General features: G+C 47.8%; 1 protein-coding gene across 1 annotated transcript; it reads right to left on the bottom strand.

Annotated features, from left to right (window-relative positions):
- Window positions 1-1,424: 1,424 nt before the first annotated feature.
- STK16 (serine/threonine kinase 16) lies at window positions 1,425-16,980 on the bottom strand. Its single transcript, XM_040440062.1, has 8 exons — window positions 16,818-16,980; window positions 8,737-8,846; window positions 7,653-7,872; window positions 5,700-5,833; window positions 4,121-4,241; window positions 3,838-3,933; window positions 3,639-3,760; window positions 1,425-1,955 (listed from the first exon to the last, which is right to left on the bottom strand). Exons 2-8 carry the CDS (start codon window positions 8,820-8,822, stop codon window positions 1,817-1,819), a joined length of 918 nt encoding a protein of 305 aa, XP_040295996.1. The 5' UTR covers window positions 8,823-8,846; window positions 16,818-16,980; the 3' UTR covers window positions 1,425-1,816.
- Window positions 16,981-17,349: the final 369 nt, after the last annotated feature.

Genomic DNA, 17,349 nt, shown 5'->3' with positions numbered 1-17,349 from the left:
TATACTGGTACATTATGGGGGGCACTAGGAGGAAGGGGGGAGAGGAGCACTATGGAGGCATTTACTGGGGGCACTATATAGTGGTATTTTATACTGGCACATTATGGGGGCACTATTTGGAACATTAGCTCACCTGGGGCATTACAAGGGGGTATGTTTTGCACATTATAAGGAGAATTATTTCTACGGGGGGGGCATTATGGTGGGCTTTATTACTCCCCCATGGTATGACCCCCTAGTAGCAGCACCAGCCTCTCCCTGCTCTGCTATTCCTCTGCCCCTTCTCCAAATACTTATTATGAAATATTTCTCATTAGGATAAAACACAACATCAGCTCCACTGAGCTCCCGGCCAAAGTGTGGAAGTGGCGTCCGAGATCCCCAAGGGTCAAGCCAAGTAATTGTAAGTTTTCATGTGAAATATGTTTATGTTATACATATAGCCTACACTGTGCCCCACAATGTACCGTATACCGCTACACTGTGCCGCACAATATACAGTATACCGCTACACTGTGCCCCACAATGTACCGTATACCGCTACACTGTGCCCCACAATGTACCGTATACCGCTACACTGTGCCCCACAATGTACCGTATACCGCTACACTGTGCCCCACAATGTACCGTATACCGCTACACTGTGCCCCACAATGTACCGTATACCGCTACACTGTGCCCCACAATGTACCGTATACCGCTACACTGTGCCCCACAATGTACCGTATACCGCTACACTGTGCCCCACAATGTACCGTATACCACTACACTGTGCCCCACAATGTACCGTATACCACTACACTGTGCCCCACAATGTACAGTATACCGCTACACTGTGCCCCACAATGTACCGTATACCACTACACTGTGCCCCACAATGTACCGTATACCACTACACTGTGCCCCACAATGTACCGTATACCACTACACTGTGTAGTCTGTGCTATAAGCACCATCGTTTTGTGGCAGCGGACAGCAAATAAACTGGAAGTGCCCCTCCCGAGACCAGGCTCTGCATCCGCCACTGATTGAGAGTTATTCAATGAAATCTGTATAGCGCCACCTGCAGTTTATTCTTTACCCTTTTTCTTGTCCACCTGGCAGGTGCCCAGTTTAAATCTTCAGCTGCCACCAGCCTTATCTTCTAAAAGAAGCTGTAGCAGTTACAGGGAAAGAGCTGCAGTAAAAAGGACACGTCCCCCGAGCTGCCAGTCTGAAATTATTCCAGCAGAGTAATTGAAGCAGTAAATATTGAGATCTCTGGATCCATGTGCGGTACAGGGCTGGTTCTGGCTTTGTTAGAAATCATCAATCACGGCATAACCCCTTTAAGCGTCGATACTCAATGCCATGATGCATGTGACTGGCGACAGGACACGTTCGTACGGTAAGCGCACTTTCCATTCCAACCTTTGTTTTTTTTAATAATGAACGCCCTTTATAGAAGAGATGAAACATGTAACATCTGACACAGCACAATGACAACACGCTCCAGAGGTCAGAGACACAGCACTGGCCTGAGTTTAGCAGCCTCTGGGGGACAGAACCGAGGACGCGGCGCAGCCTGCAGTTATATAAGGCGAGAACACGTCATCTACGTACCGGCACTCAGAAGTAGCCTTCAGTTCATGTGTTAAAAAACAAAATAAAATCAGAAATAAAACCTGAAGACATAAAAGGGACAAGAGAGTCACTCTTGACAGACACCACAGACCCGAAGTCTCGAGCCCAGACCACCACCATCTGGAATTGTCCTACAGTACGACACTGGTGGTCCGACTGAAGCAGCACTTGAGTGAAGTCACTTGCTATGACATCATATCCTCGTGGTGGCTTGCCCATCTACAATGGGGTGCAGCGCCTCAAGTTGGGTCAGTATGGTGGAGATGTACGGCCTTTCTAGATGATCTACCACCATCATGGAGGACAGCAGAGACTGCAAGCCTTGGGAATACCTGGAGGGAAAAACGGAAAAAATAAATAAAAATCAACTGCAAAGCCACCTTAAACATAATACAGCAGCACCGAGACTTGCAACCCTGGATTCATGGACTAGAATCTGACCCGGAGAAACAACTGAATGGAGTTTATATCGTAGCATCTACACCTTGATGCACGTTGTGTACCGGCGACTCCACTCATATACCATCAAGCAGTGAGCCCAGATGGGACTGCAATCTGTCTCTATAGCAAGGTGGGCTCTGGACAGAATCAATCTCCTTCCCCCTCTGGCAGCTGACAATACTTCTCCGCAGTTAGTATCCTCAGCTATAGAGCCATGTTACTCTGCTCCTCTTCTGACAAGCAGGGCAGAAAGTTGTTTCTATGGCTGAATAGATTACAATGCACAGACCTGTGGGGTGACAGCCTGTGCATGCATGTCCACCAGCACTCAGGTCAGTAGATGGATGTGCTCATTGCTATACATGCTGAACACCACGTGACGCTATACCAGTGCTTCTCAATTATTTTCTGTCATGCCCCCCCTAGGAAGAAGAAAACATTTCGCGCCCCCCGCGCGACTGTAAATAGTATCATTTGTCTATAAAATTGTTATAAGTACACCTCTGCATAACACTGTATCCTTATTAACGTATAAGAGAATAAAAAAAGAAAGAAATGTGGATCGGACACACACTTATGGGGGGGATCTGTGGATGACGGACACTTATAGGGGGATCTGTGGATGACGGACACTTATGGGGGGATCTGTGGATGACGGACACTTATGGGGGGATCTGTGGATGACGGACACTTATAGGGGGATCTGTGGATGACGGACACTTATGGGGGGATCTGTGGATGACGGACACTTATGGGGGGGGATCTGTGGATGACGGACACTTATGGGGGGGGATCTGTGGATGACGGACACTTATGGGGGGGGATCTGTGGATAACGGACACTTATGGGGGGGGGATCTGTGGATGACGGACACTTATGGGGGGGATCTGTGGATGACGGACACTTATGGGGGGGGATCTGTGGATGACGGACACTTATGGGGGGGATCTGTGGATGACGGACACTTATGGGGGGGGGGATCTGTGGCTGGCACTGTTACAGGGGGATCTGTGGCTGGCACTGTTATATATGTGCCATCCACAGACCCCCCACCCCATAACAGTGCCATCCACAGTGCCCCCCCCAGCCCATAACAGTGCCATCCACAGACCCCCCACCCCATAACAGTGCCATCCACAGACCCCCACCCCTTAACAGTGCCATCCACAGATTCCGTGTGGCCGTCGCCGCCGTTTAAAGTTATTAAATATGCCCCCCTCACTCCTAATAGTACCGTATATCCGAATTTCTTCTGTATAATGCCGGCAGGCGGGCCGGCGCGTCCCTCAGTGACGTCACTTGTCTGCGCCGCCTGCTTCATTCATAAAGCAGGCGACGCAGACACGTGACATCACTGAGGGACGCGCCGGCCTGCCTGCCGGCATTATACAGAAGAAATTCGCACACCCTAAAGGCCGGCCCTGAACGAGCCCCCCTTTACGGAGCCCCACTATTTGAGTAGCACTGTGCTATACTATGTAAGTAAATGAACGCCAGGTGGCACCACAGTATGTAAGTAAATCGTAACAACATGTAAATGGAAAATAGGCTTCAGTGTTCGAGCCCAGCGTTACCTGTTATTTTCAGGTATTGAGATACGGTTCTGGACAGCCAGAGCTACACTGTCCCCCTTCTGGAAAATCATGTCGTAGGGGCCCTCCCCGAACATCATGGAGTAGAGCACACAGCCGAGAGACTGCGGGAGGGAGCACATAATAGAATTACAATCTGTCCCAAGCAATCTATACACAGAGAGAAAAGCTGAATTCCTACCCAGATATCGGTCCGCTCGTCAATCACACAGTTACTGCTCACACTGAAGAGCTCCGGGGCCCGGTAGGAAATGGTGCATCTCTGTGCAGCCCAGTCCTAGGAGACAGAAAATACCTGGAAACACTACATCTCTCCGTGCCCTACAGGCACTGAGAAAACTACAGGTCTACCAGGAGCCCAGCAAACGTGGTATGAGGCTCTGGATGTGACTGGAGTATAAGGCGTATTCCTCAGCATTATATGTAGACTGTAAATTAGAATTATGCGATAAAGCATCCAATACCTGCACGGCCATCGCCTGCCTACTTCCATTCACCTCAATACGAGCATGATTCATTGAGCCGAGATCCATCAGAAGAGGCCGGTCATCCTCCTCCAGTAACACGTTTGTGGGTTTTAAGTCTCTAAAATGAATTAAAAAAATAGGCGGATGATAAAGCGATTATTATAAACTGCTTTCCCATCATGCCTCTGTTTTTTTTTCCCTTACTCTAGGACAGGCATGCTCAACCTGCGGCCCTCCAGCTGTTGTAAAACTACAACTTCCCACAATGACCCGCTGTAGGCTGTTGGGGCATGCTGGGAGTTGTAGTTTTGCAACAGCTGGACGGCCGCAGGTTGAGCATGCCTGCTCTAGGAGATTTCTCCTGTGCTCATTGCTGCCCCCTGCTGGGTAATGAACAGTGTATGAGCAGCAAGAAGGGTGGGGGAAGGAAACGGACAACTGTTCTAAAAAAAAAAATTTTGGGGTGGTTAATTTATAATGCAAGAATTTGATAGTATAAAACATCTCCATTGGTTACTGATACGGAGCAGAAAAGAATTTTCATGTTGGAGTTGCTTTATAAAGTTTTATCCTTGTATAATAATTTTTAGGTCCAACGTTCTGTGCGGACTAATTTCCTAATATCTTTACAGGCGTCTGAGATCTATTTTTTGGATACAGAGCTCCAAGTCCCCTGCACAACAAGTCTAGCTTCCTGCAGCCACCGCTAGGGGGAGCTCACCGCACACGGTGTTACTCTGGAGGTCAATGTATACAGTCAGCTCCCCCTAGTGGCAGAAATTTACCATTTAAGGGGGCTTTTCTGTGAAATGAAAAATGGTACAATCAGTGTGGGTTTCAGCATAAAGCAGGACAGCTGTTTGAAGAGGAGGCAGTGGCGCTTGTACGAGAACCGCTTCCTCTTCAAGATTACACTGCGCGGCGGAGCAGTGTGATTACAAGTGCTTCTCCTATTCAAGTGAATGGAACAAGCCCTTCTGATTATACTGTGCCGCCGAGACTTCCGAGATAACGCGCAGTGTAATCTTGAAGACTAAGTAACGTTCACACGAGCGTCGCCTCCTCTTCAAACAGCTGATCGTCAGGGTGCCGGAAGGTTGACCCCCGCTGATTAGATATTGATTACCTAGCCTAAGGACAGGTTATCACTATGTACTGGCTGCACAACCCCCTTTAATAAGCAAAGAAAATAGTTGGATATTCACTTTGGGTATACGTGTATTTGGCTTTGGATTTTGCCTCCACATTAAAAGGGGTATTCCGGTTATAACACGTTATCTACAGGATAGGGAATAAGTAGTAGATCGTCGGGGGTCCCCAAAAAATGACTGGAGCGGCAAGTCAAGCATGCAGCACGCCACTTCACAGACTGTCAGAGATTGCCAAGACACACAGTAATGCCACAGAGAATAAAAGGAGCGACTGCGTGCACGCTTCAACAGCCGGTCCACTCATATCAGGGTACGGGGCCCTCTTTCTTAGGATTGGCGGACCACCATCAATCTATTAGTTATCCCCTGTCCTGTAGATACAGGATACCTTCTTACAACTGGGAAACCCTGTGATTGATAATTACCTGTGAGCATAGCCCTGGTCATGAATGGCTTTCAGTCCTAGACAAATCCCATGCAGAATATACAGGATCTTCTCTTCAGACAGGAATACATTCTTATCTCGTAGAGCTTCCACCTCATTCCACAATGTCCCCCTCTGAAGAAAAATAAAAATATTACTGCATAATGTGCTTCTTAGTTCCCTGTGTCCCTTAACTCTTTCTGGACCACCGCCAAACATGTATGGAAGACTGGACGTCTTAAAAAAAAAAAAAATGGAGAATGGTCAGAAGCAGAGCAAGTGCCATAGCCGCCAGTTTTCTGGGGTCTTAAACCGCAGCAATGTCTGCAATTGGCAATAACGCCGATCACAGACATTTAACCTCAGATGTCGTGGCCAGCTCCCCCGCGCAGAGATCGAGGAAGCTGTTCATTCTCTGCATTAGCCTCGAGCCCTGCACCACCGTGTCCCAAAATACCTGTACTATTAAAATATAAACATATTTATCCCTTTTGGCGAATTCCGTAATGGAAAGAAAAAACTTTAATGGCTTTTTTTTGTTGCTTCACCAACACCCTCCGCCCCCACCCAAAAAAAAAAAAGAAGAAAAATGTAATCAAAAAGTCATACACACTCCAAAATTGTATGAATAAAAAGTACAGATCGCCACACAAAAAAATGAGCCCTCACGCATCTCTGTAGACGTAACTATAAAAAAAAATGGGGTCAGAATATGGCGATTTTTTTTTTTGCAGGATTAAAACACAAGAAAAACGTAATTGTTACTCATGTTCTTTAACAAAAATAATTTTATTTGACTGTTTGATTGTTTTTTTTGTATCAATGGTGACATATGCCTAATTCTTTTGACTTTGTATGCATATACAAAACCAATAAAATAAAAAATCTGAAAAACAATATAAATGTGGTATTGCTGTAATTGTACTGATTTGGAGAACAAAAGGTATCAGGTCAGTTATAAGAACCCCGTGAAGACGAAACCCATAAAACTATATGTGGGGTTTTTTCCAGTTCCATCCCACCACATTATATGCAATATTTAATGGAGCCAAGAGAAAGTGCTACTTGTCCCACCAAAAAGCAAGCTCCCATACGGCTATGTGAAGAAAAGGTTAAAAAACTAAAATCCAAAAACGGAAAGTCACAAGGTCCTGAAGAGGTTAAAGCGGTTGTCCAGCCTTAGAAAAAATATGGCTGCTTTCTTCAAACAGCGCCACACCTGTCGACAGGTTACATGTGGGATCGCAGCCCAGCTCCATTCATTTCTGTTCAGCTGAGGTACGATACCAGACGCAATTCATGGTGGGGCGTCAGCCATGTTTTTCTACTCCTAGACAAACCCTTTGAACTTCGTGCGTGGGAGGAGAAAAGCAAAAACCACTTGAGGTGTCACTTCTGAAACGAGTGCAGATTGTGTAGTGTAAAGAGTAGATCTATTTCCCCATCTTAGGAAACAGAACAAATAAACTGTGGGTTTTTAGCCTCGCACTTGCGGGAGAAAAGCGGATGAGACTACACGCTGCAAAAAAAATCCATGCATGTGGATGTGCCCTTCCATACCCTAGTCACATCCAGAGCTGCATTCAGAATTCTGCTGGCTTCCTGTTAACGGAGAGCAGTGCACTGTAGGAGCTCAGATAATAACACAGCTAGAGCCAAGCTGCTATGTCGCGTAACCAACAGAAGGTTGGATAAAAATTGCTGCCGTCCAAAAGCCACCAGCAGAGGTTTCAAAGCAGCTCTGGATGTGAATGGAGGAAACAACATAAATTTTATCTTGCGGCTATTGAGCTCCAGATAACAAGTGGTCATGTGATCACTTCCAGGTCCTTACAGATGACTGGGAAAAAAAAACACGCGACAAAGCAAACACACAAAGGCGCCACGCCCCGCAGCCCTGCTATGGGAAAACCGCAAACATTAAGACAGAGCCGAGCGTCGCTGCTGTGTTTACCCTCACGAAGGGGAGCAGGAGCCAGGCCTCCCACTTGGGTCCTTTCTCCATCATGCAGTGCGCCTCCAGACGCAGAATATTGGGGTGACTGAATAAACGATGCATCTCCATCTCATGCAGAGCTTCCTTCCGATCTTCCCGGTCATGGCATAATATACGCTTCAGGGCGTAAAACCGCCCGTCGTGGACCCCTTCAAATAGATCTACATAGCTGAATCCCCTGAAAAAGAAATCGGACAATTAACAATATCCTATGCACGAGTCCCATATCATTTAAAGGGAACCTGATTCCTGTGTCCAAGAAAAAAACTAAACTCTTTTTGTAATGCAAGGCTGCCCCCTACTGACACAACAACTAAACTGCACTGAGAGATCCTGACTATGATTCCTACGAACGCCAATCACAAACAGGTGAATAGAGTGGCGAGCGTTCGTAGGAATCATCTGGCAGTGTAATACTGCCGCCAATTACCCGATAATCGGGCAATCGTGATCTTTTAGCATGCTGAAAGATGGCGATTTGCCGGTGCTGTCTAATCATGGCCTGCTGCTGGAAAATAACTAGACAGCATGAGGATGAGTGATGGTATAATGATCGCTTCTGCCCATACTGTGGAGGAGATCACTGCATGTAATAGCAGCAGTCTCCTCCGCTAGTGAGCAGGCGATTGCCAGGAAGGAACGCTTCCCTCCAGACAATCGCCTGCAGAGTCATTTGTGTAATACAGCCTCATGCACACGGCCGTTGTTTGGGTCCGCACCCGAGCCACCGTTTTGGCGGCTCGGATGCGGACCCATTCACTTCAATGGGGCCGCAAAAGATGCGGACAGCACTCCGTGCGCTGTCCGCATCCGTGGCTCCATTCCGCGGCCCCGCTAAAAAAATATAACGTCCTATTCTTGACAAGAATAGGCATTTATATTTCCGGCGCCCGTTCCGCAAATTGCGGAAGGCAACACGGGCAGCTTCTGTTTTTTGCAGACCCGCGGTCCGTTAGTGGATTGAGGAGAACTTGTTCTAACCAGAATACCACCTTTAATACAAAGAGGCCACAACGGATATGTGGACCTGATGCTTACTCACCCCTCTCCCAGCTTCTGGATGAAGAGGTAACGCCTGTTTTCAATGGTTATGACCCCTCGAGAGCAGATACAGAGAGTGGATCCCATTGCGGCTCATACATGCTGCACAGACTGCAGAGGAAGAGAAATGCAGCGTCATAAACCGAACACAGAGGATGGAGAGTCGAGCATCCTGACAATGCGCCCGTTCACATCACGCCCTGTTCTGCGCATGCGCTGTAAACACTCTCAGCGCAGATGTCAAATGCATCCAAAAAACAGAGTACATGGCAGGCGCCAGATTTATTATCGACTCTTTTTACGCCTCTTTCAGCAGTTGGAAAATCTGCGGCTTAGAGGAGGAGCGCAAATTATGAAAGCTATGCGCCGTTTTTTGGTGCAACGTTTTGTCCTATATTCTGGTAGCCATGAGGTTGGGGCCCGGCAGGGCATGTGCACCAGGCGCCAGCAAGTCCATCTACTTTTGCCAATGCATTTAGATTCAGGGCTATAAGGCAGCTACAACTCTGGCATCCGTTATTTATCCTCTAAAGCAGGCGACCCGCTGTCACGTGTGTGAATGGCGTCTGTAGTCACCGCTGTAAGGCCGGATTCACACTTGCGTTGTTAATTTTGGTATTGAGATCTCAATGCCGGAATTAAATGGATCCGTTTTGATTTTGCAACATCAGGAGGCATCCGTTCCGTTAGGATGCGGCTGTGCGAAATCAAAACGGAACAAACCGGATCAGTCACTAAATTCACTGAAAGTCAAGGAGTGACGGATCAATTTTTTGGGATCCTGAAAAATATAGGATTACACTTACCGGTAATCGTTTTTCCTTGAGCCTATGACAGCACCCATGGATAGCATCCGCCCCCTTCCTCAGGACAGGAAACAGGAAGCACAGCTTCTTCAAAAGGGAGGTACAACCCCCAACATGCCAGTCCTATTCCAAGAACTAAGGAGACAAAAAACCAGACTACACCGCAACAAATCTACAACAGAACAAATGCTTATATCCGTGTGTATATAGAAGTATATGTAAACACACACGTACATCTCTATATATATAAATATATATATATATTTTTTTTTTTTTTTTTTATTATTATTATTATTTTTTTTTTTAATTTATTTTCTTATTTGGGAGGGAATTAGGCGGGTGCTGTCATAGGCTCAAGGAAAAACGATTACCGGTAAGTGTAATCCTATATTTCCCCCCTCGCCTATGACAGCACCCATGGATATCTAGGCGAGATTATCTAGGGTGGGACAACTGCTTGGAGGACTTTACGCCCAAACCCTAAACCTTCCTGTGAAGGAAGCTGCAGTCTATAGTGCTTAAAGAAGGTATGAGAAGAGCTCCACGTAGCAGCTCTACAAATCTGGTCAATAGAAGCGGAAGCTCTTTCTGCCCAGGTTGTAGACACCGCTCTTGTTGAGTGTGCTCCAAACCCGGCAGGAGGAGGAACCCCTTTAGAGGAATATGCAAGATAAATGGCTTGCTTTATATATCTGGCAATGGACTGAGAGGAAGCAGGGGAGCCCTTCTTCTGTCCCTGAAAGGAAACCACCAGTTTAGAGGACGACCTCCAGTCCTGAGTGGCAGAAAGGTATTGAATTAGACACCTTCTAACATCAAGGCAGTGGAATTCCCTTTCCTTCTGATTCCTGGGTGAGGAACAGAAGGAAGGCAAAACTATATCTTGAGACCGGTGAAAGGATGATGAAACCTTTGGAAGGAAGGCAGGGTCAGGAGATAAAATAACCCTATCTTCTAAAATATTAAGGTATGGTCTCTCGATTGAGAAGGCCGATATCTCACTCACTCTTCTAGCTGAAGTAATGGCTAGCAAAAAAACTAATTTATAGGTTAGGATCTTCATTGAGATATCCTCAATAGGCTCAAAGGGATCCCTGGTTAAGGCAGACAAGACTAAATTTAGATCCCAGGGGGGAACTCTAGACTTCTGGACGGGAGCAAGTTTAGAAATTGCAATTACAAATCTTTTAATCCAGGGGTGGTCTGCTAACTTATACTCAAAGAGAGCACTTAAGGCAGAGATATGAACCTTCAAAGTACTAGGCCTTAGTTTTTTATTCCAGCCCTCCTGGAGGAAGTTAAGGACTAGAGGTAATTCAGGGGGCTCCAAGACATTAACTGGCTTATCTGCAAATCTAAGGAAGGCCCTCCAAACCCTCAAATAGATTTTAGAAGTGACAGCTTTCCTACTGGACAAGAGGGTGTTTATCACTTCCCCAGAGAGACCCTTCATCTCTAGGATCCGCCTCTCAACAGCCAGGCTGTCAAGTGCAGGCTCTCTAATTCTGGATGAAGTATCGGCCCCTGCACTAGTAGCCCCGGGAAGACAGGAAGTACCCAGGGATCCGCTACTGACATCCTCCTTAGCCAGGAAAACCAGACCCTCCTGGGCCAAAAGGGGGCTATAGTAATTACTAGGGCCTTCTCCTCCCGAATCTTCCTCAGGACCCTTGGGAGTAGTTTTATAGGAGGGAAGGCGTACAGGAGGCCTACTCTCCATGATTGGGCCAATGCGTCCACTGCCGTGGGCCGCTCTGATGGGGACAGAGAGAAGAAACTTTTCACTTTTCTGTTTCCCCTTGTGGCAAAGAGATCTACCACCGGGAGACCCCAAAGAGCCACAATGTCGCTGAAGACCTGCTGATTCAGGGACCATTCCCCCTGTCGAACACAATGCCTGCTCAAAAAATCCGCCGTCACATTCTCCTTTCCCTTTAAGTGTACTGCTCTGATTGATGGAAGGAAAATCTCTGCTAACCCGAAAATCTCTTTGGAGAGGGACATTAGGTCTGGAGATCTGGTCCCCCCCTGACGATTGATATGAGCTACTGCCGTCATGTTGTCTGAGTAGACCAAAATATTTCTGCCTTTTAAGAGGTGGAGGCTCCTCTTCAAGGCCATGAGGATCGCTAGAAGCTCCTTGAAATTGTGAGATTTGGGAACTATCTCCTGATTCCACTGCCCCTGCAGAAGTAGAGAATCTGTGTGAGCTCCCCAACCCCAAGGGCTTGCATCTGTAGTCAGAGTAAGGGAATCCTTCCTTGACCAAGGGACTCCTTTTTGAAGGTTGGAAGGTACCGTCCACCATTCTAGATCGTTTAACGTTTGGGTTGAAAGGAAAAAGAGAGAATCCAAGGATTGGGGATCTTTGTCCCAAACCCCCAGGATCTGCAATTGAAGTGACCTCGAATGGAAGTGGGCCCATTCCACCCCCGGGATTGCGGCCGTCATTAGGCCTAGAACTGACATAGCCTCTCTTAAAGAGATGGAGTGGCGGGCTACCATGTCCTGAACCCTGGAGACTAGCAGAGAAATCTTCCGCGCTGGAAGAAAACATGTTTGCTTCTGGGAGTCGAGGAGTAGCCCCAGAAAGGTGCATATCTGGCTTGGCACAAGATTGGATTTCTGGAGATTTAACTCCCAACCCAACTTCACCAGCACCTCCCTGAACCAGGAAATCTGATTGATTAATTGATCTGGTTCTCGAGAGAGAAGGAGGAAATCGTCTAGATAGGGAATGACAATCAGGTCCTTCTCCCTCAGATGAGCCATCATCTCTGCTACGATCTTTGTGAAAAGCCTGGGTGCCTGAGACAACCCAAACGGCAGGGCCCGAAACTGTACATGAAGGAGTCTGTCCGGGAACTGAACTGCTACTCTTAGATACCTCTGGTGACTGGGATGGATTGGAACGTGGTAATAAGCGTCCCTGAGATCCAGGGTCGCCATGTAGCAGCCTGGAAATAAATTTGGGATTATGGAACTGATAGTCTCCATACGAAACCTCTCGTACACCAGGTATTTGTTGAGCAACCTCAGATTTATTATAGCACGGAAGGTGCCATTTGGCTTTTTTACAAGGAAAAGCGTTGAATAGTATCCCGTCTCCCTCTCTTGAGCTGGGACCTCCTGCAGGACCCTTTTCTTCAGTAAATCCGAAATCTCCAGACTTAATGCTTCTAGCTTCTCTGGGCTGGAGCGATAGTCCGTCAAAACGAATCTCTCTGGAGGAGTTCTTAGGAAGTTCAGGCAATAGCCCTCTGAAATGATTGAAAGAATCCAAGGGCTGTTCGAGATCTTCCGCCACTGCTCTGTGAAGAGGGAGAGGCGACCTCCAACCGGGGGTCTGGCGTCATTGTGGAGGTTTTTTAGAGGCCTCTCCTCCTGAAAAAAGAAACCCCTTGTTTCTTCTAGCCGCGTTACCAGATTGTCTAGGGGTTTCTCTTCTCTTGAAGTTAAATCTGGATGCCTGAGAACGAAAGGGCTTCTTAGGGGGCTGCTGATACATAGAAGGGAAACCCTTCTTTCTGTCAGAAGCCTTTTCCAGCAGATCGTCCAACGTGGGCCCGAAGAGGAATTCTCCCTGACAGGGAATAGCACACAATTTCGCCTTTGAACCTGCATCTCCCTTCCAATCCTTTAACCAAATCGCCCTGCGGGCAGAATTTGAAAGAGCTGCGGCTCTCGCTGACAGCTTCAGGGAGTCCACTGAGGCATCTGCTAAAAAGTCCATGGCGCTATACAGAGTTGGAAATGACGAGAGCAATTGTTCCACGGGCGCTCCCATCCTTATTTGCTCTTCCATCTCTTTCATCCACACCTTCAAAGACCTAGCAACAGAAGTGGCGGCTATAGCGGGCCTGAATGAGCCAGCTGTTGCCTCCCAGTTCTTTTTTAAATAAACCTCGGCTCTTCTGTCCATTGGATCCTTCAGAGTACCCGAGTCTTCAAACGGGAGTGCTGCTTTCTTAGAGATTTTTGCTACCGGAGCATCTAGCTTCGGGGCTCTATCCCAGTCAGCTGAGGCTTTGTCTTCGAAGGGATACTTCCTTTTTAAGGCAGACGGCACAAAAAATTTTCTATCTGGCCTACTCCATTCACTCTTAATTACTGAAGTTATGTTTTCATGTAGATCAAAACACTTCAGCCTCCTAGGCCCTAAGCCCTCAAACATGGAATCTCTCATGGACTGGGGTTCTGCCTGATCGTCAAGCCCCATAGTTGCCCTGACAATCCCAACTAGGGAATTAATGTTCTCTGGAAGGAACAGAGGTCTCCCTGCCAGTTGCTCATCCTGGGAGTGATCCGAGGACGGAAGTTCCCCTTCCTCCTCTAATCCCGATAACAACTCCTGATCACTTGAAGCGGGATTAGAGACAGCAGTGGAAGTGCAAGGGCGATCTTCAAGTAGATTACTCAAGGACTTCTTCACTGATTCTTTAACCTCATCCTTGATAATCTTTTTTAGGCTTGACAAGAGAGAAGGGGCCTCATCCTCCAGCAATTTGCTTACGCAGGCCTGGCAGGCAGGTTTACCCCAACCGGACGGTAGCTTTCCTTTGCAAATAGCACAGCCCCGTTCCTTGGACCTTGACCCCCTTTTCTCTTTGGAAGTCTAAACATATAAAATAAACAAAAGACTCCCATCAAGATCTGAAATGAATGAAAGAAAACAGGGCATTCACCCCTCTTACCCCCACCGGTACCAAGGAATCGTTGGTGGTTTCAGTGGGTTCTGCGCGCTGTGTGGGCTCCATTTTCTGCCACTGGCTTTCATCTATGGAGGTCACTGCAGGCCAAAACACCAGCCTGTAGTGAGAGCTGGCTGGATTTGAACTTGCCGGGCGCGAACCGGCACCCTCCTCTTCCGGCCCAAGGCCACGCCTCCTCCCACTGCAGAATCCGGAGGCCAGGATCCGGCGCCAACTAATGACGTCAGCGCCGGCCTGACCTACCCGGAAGTGATGGCGTCGCGCTCCACGCGAACGCCAACCGCAGCCGAACATACAACACGGCCGCAGCGGTTCGCCGCGCTGGGGACACACAGGGCGGCCCCGACGGGGGAGTGACCGGAACGAGGGGGAGTCCAGAGGTCCAGGCTTCAGCAGCGGCTTCCAAGGAAGGCTTACGCCGCTCGGGTAGGCCCTCCTCCCACGGGTAACAAAACCAAGGGGCTCCCGCAGCTCCGTCTCTTAATGCTGTGCATCCACCCTGTCCCTTAGGACAGGAAACAGAACTGGCATGTTGGGGGTTGTACCTCCCTTTTGAAGAAGCTGTGCTTCCTGTTTCCTGTCCTGAGGAAGGGGGCGGATGCTATCCATGGGTGCTGTCATAGGCGAGGGGGGAAAAACTGATCCGTCACCATTGACTTACATTGTTTGATCCGGTTTGTTCCGTTTTGATGACCGGACACAAAACGGAATGCTGACGGAACGGAAGACATCATGAGGATTAAACTTAACGTTTTTTTTTCTTTCTGGTTTTGAGATTCTCTGCCGGAAAATAACGCAAATGTGAAACAGGCCTAAAGCACTACGGAATTATAATCTAGATATCAACGAGGAATCTCTTCCACCAAAAGTAAATCGCATCAGGATTTAAAGGGAACCTGTCGCCGGGATTTTGGGTATAGAGCTGAGGACATGGGTTGCTAGATGGCCGCTAGCACATCCGCAATACCCAGTCCCCATAGCTCTGTGTGCTTTTATTGTGTAAAAAAATATAATATTTGATACATATGCAAATTAACCTGAGATGAGTCCTGTCCCAGACTCATCTCACAAACAGGACTCATCTCAGGTTAATTTGCATATGTATCAAATCGTTTTTTTTACACAATAAAAGCACACAGAGCTATGGGGACTGGGTATAGCGGATGTGCTAGCGGCCATCTAGCAACCCATGTCCTCAGCGCTATACACAAAATCCCGGTGACAGGTTCCCTTTAATATGACAACGATATGGACACCTTTGACATGGAATTACATTTTTTTTTTTTTTTTTACACGTCAGTGCTTACCTTGAGTAATACAAATGATACACTAAGTTTCAGTCTACAATCTTCATTCATTTTCAGACCCCTGATATTCAGTCTGCACCCGGCTCCTAGTTTCAGACTGTCCTTCCCAGTAATACATGTCGGATCTGTGTGTCCAGGATGCTGATGTCTTCCCCTGCAAACCGCCTTGTATTGTGCTTTCCTCCCCATCTACAGCCCGAGTTATCTGCCCTCCTTTTCTTCCTTCTTCACTCTCCTATCCGCCATGTACAACCCCCTCCCCCTCCCTGCTGCTATCCCTAACACAGAGAATGGAGAGCCGTCAGAAACAGGAGAAAATGTCGGGCTCCCTGAAGGAAACCTGACAGATTCCGCTGTAGTCAGTAGGGTCCATCCGACGCCGTCGGTTTCCTGTCATATGACGGATCCGGCTCTGACTTTTTTTCCCCCTCCTAAAATGGCACAGAAAACGGACAGAACAACGCAGAATGTGAACGCAGCTTTACACACAATCTACAGGAGCAAAATCGTAGGAATTTTCTTTTTCAAAGACCATTTACAAAGTTAGTTGATTTTGCCTTTAGAAACAATTAGGGTACGGCCACACGTAAGCGGAACCGTGTGCGAAAAATACAGAGCCTTCATGAGATTTTAAATGCCGTCCTGTCTCGTCCCTACGCTTTACACCGCAGCTCTGCTCGCTCGGGCGAGCTGGTCACAAGCACGGTGCATGGAACACTGGTTACCAGAGTGACTACAAACCACGAGTGACTAAACCAGTCGAAAAAGTATACGGTAATTGATGCGCACGGACTGAGAGGAGGAGCCTCACAGCGCAAATAATACATAATGGGGGGTGTCCACTGAAATAAACGGACGTCCATACTGGTCAGGAATCTCACCGGGTAACCCGACTGACTGGCGAAGCGTGGATGCTTCGGGAAAATTTAGAAAGGGTGTAAAAACAGGACAACCCCTTTAAGGTCAATTCCTTTAGAATTAAAAAATAAAGTAATATGAAACAAAGCGGGAAAACCGCGCCGCCAGAAACGCTTTGTGCAGAATTGTCTGCGTTTTCTTTTCGCCAGGCGTACCACACGACTGTGTGCATTTGTCTGAACCGCGTCGGTCACGACAACAATGGTCACCTGACCACTGAGTATTGTTCATGTACATTGTGAACATATTTTGGTGTATTTCCTATGCCCATTGTGTAGATTATATAGGTGCTGGTGGATGGGACCCGTATACACACCCCAGGTCCCGGCTGCTACTTACCGCTAGAATGGAGGCTCAGCCCGGTGATGCCAACACAGCAGCCCCCGGCTCAGCCCGGAACCAATCAGCTGGAAGCGCTGGGCGATGACGTCATGGAAACGCGCCTCCATCCAGGGGGGGTCACGTGACCTGGCGTTGCTCGGCTACCCACGCTCAGTTTCCTGGTTGGAGGGGATGGGGGTGAAGCCTAGAGTGTATGGGCTGCCGGGAGGCGTGAAGTGTCACGTGGGGGAAATGTGTCAGGTTCAGGGGTCAGCGAGCGCTGTGAAACTACAACTCCCAGCATACTTAGGGAGTTTCAGGAACAGCCTAGAAAGTTTGCATACTGGGAGTTGTAGTTTCACATCTGCTGGGGGTTGCTGACCCCTGGTGTAGGGGTATATTCCGACATAATGGTTATTTTGCTTTTTTTTTTTTTAATAGCTGGAGATGGCTACATTATAAAGGGGCTGCAGTGTGACGCGACAATTGCAGCAAATCCAGCACCGCATGAGACTTTGCTACCATAGACTGTCATGGACAAATAGGTTCT

This window comes from Bufo bufo, chromosome 7 (genome assembly GCF_905171765.1).
Source record: "Bufo bufo chromosome 7, aBufBuf1.1, whole genome shotgun sequence".
Taxonomy (NCBI): Eukaryota; Metazoa; Chordata; class Amphibia; order Anura; family Bufonidae; genus Bufo; species Bufo bufo.
The sequence above is the reverse complement of the archived record's forward strand: the minus strand, read 5'-3'. Positions and strand labels throughout refer to the sequence as shown.

Bases quoted from the DNA above. Each gene is read 5' to 3' on its own strand.
- STK16 (XM_040440062.1), bottom strand. From the start codon at position 8,822: ATGGGATCCACTCTCTGTATCTGCTCTCGAGGGGTCATAACCATTGAA. The intron at 7,873-8,736 runs GTGAGTAAGCAT...TTTCTTTTTCAG, and splicing joins ATCCAGAAGCTGGGAGAGGG to GGGATTCAGCTATGTAGATC. The intron at 1,956-3,638 runs GTAACGCTGGGC...TTTTCCCTCCAG, and splicing joins TCAATACCTGAAAATAACAG to GTATTCCCAAGGCTTGCAGT.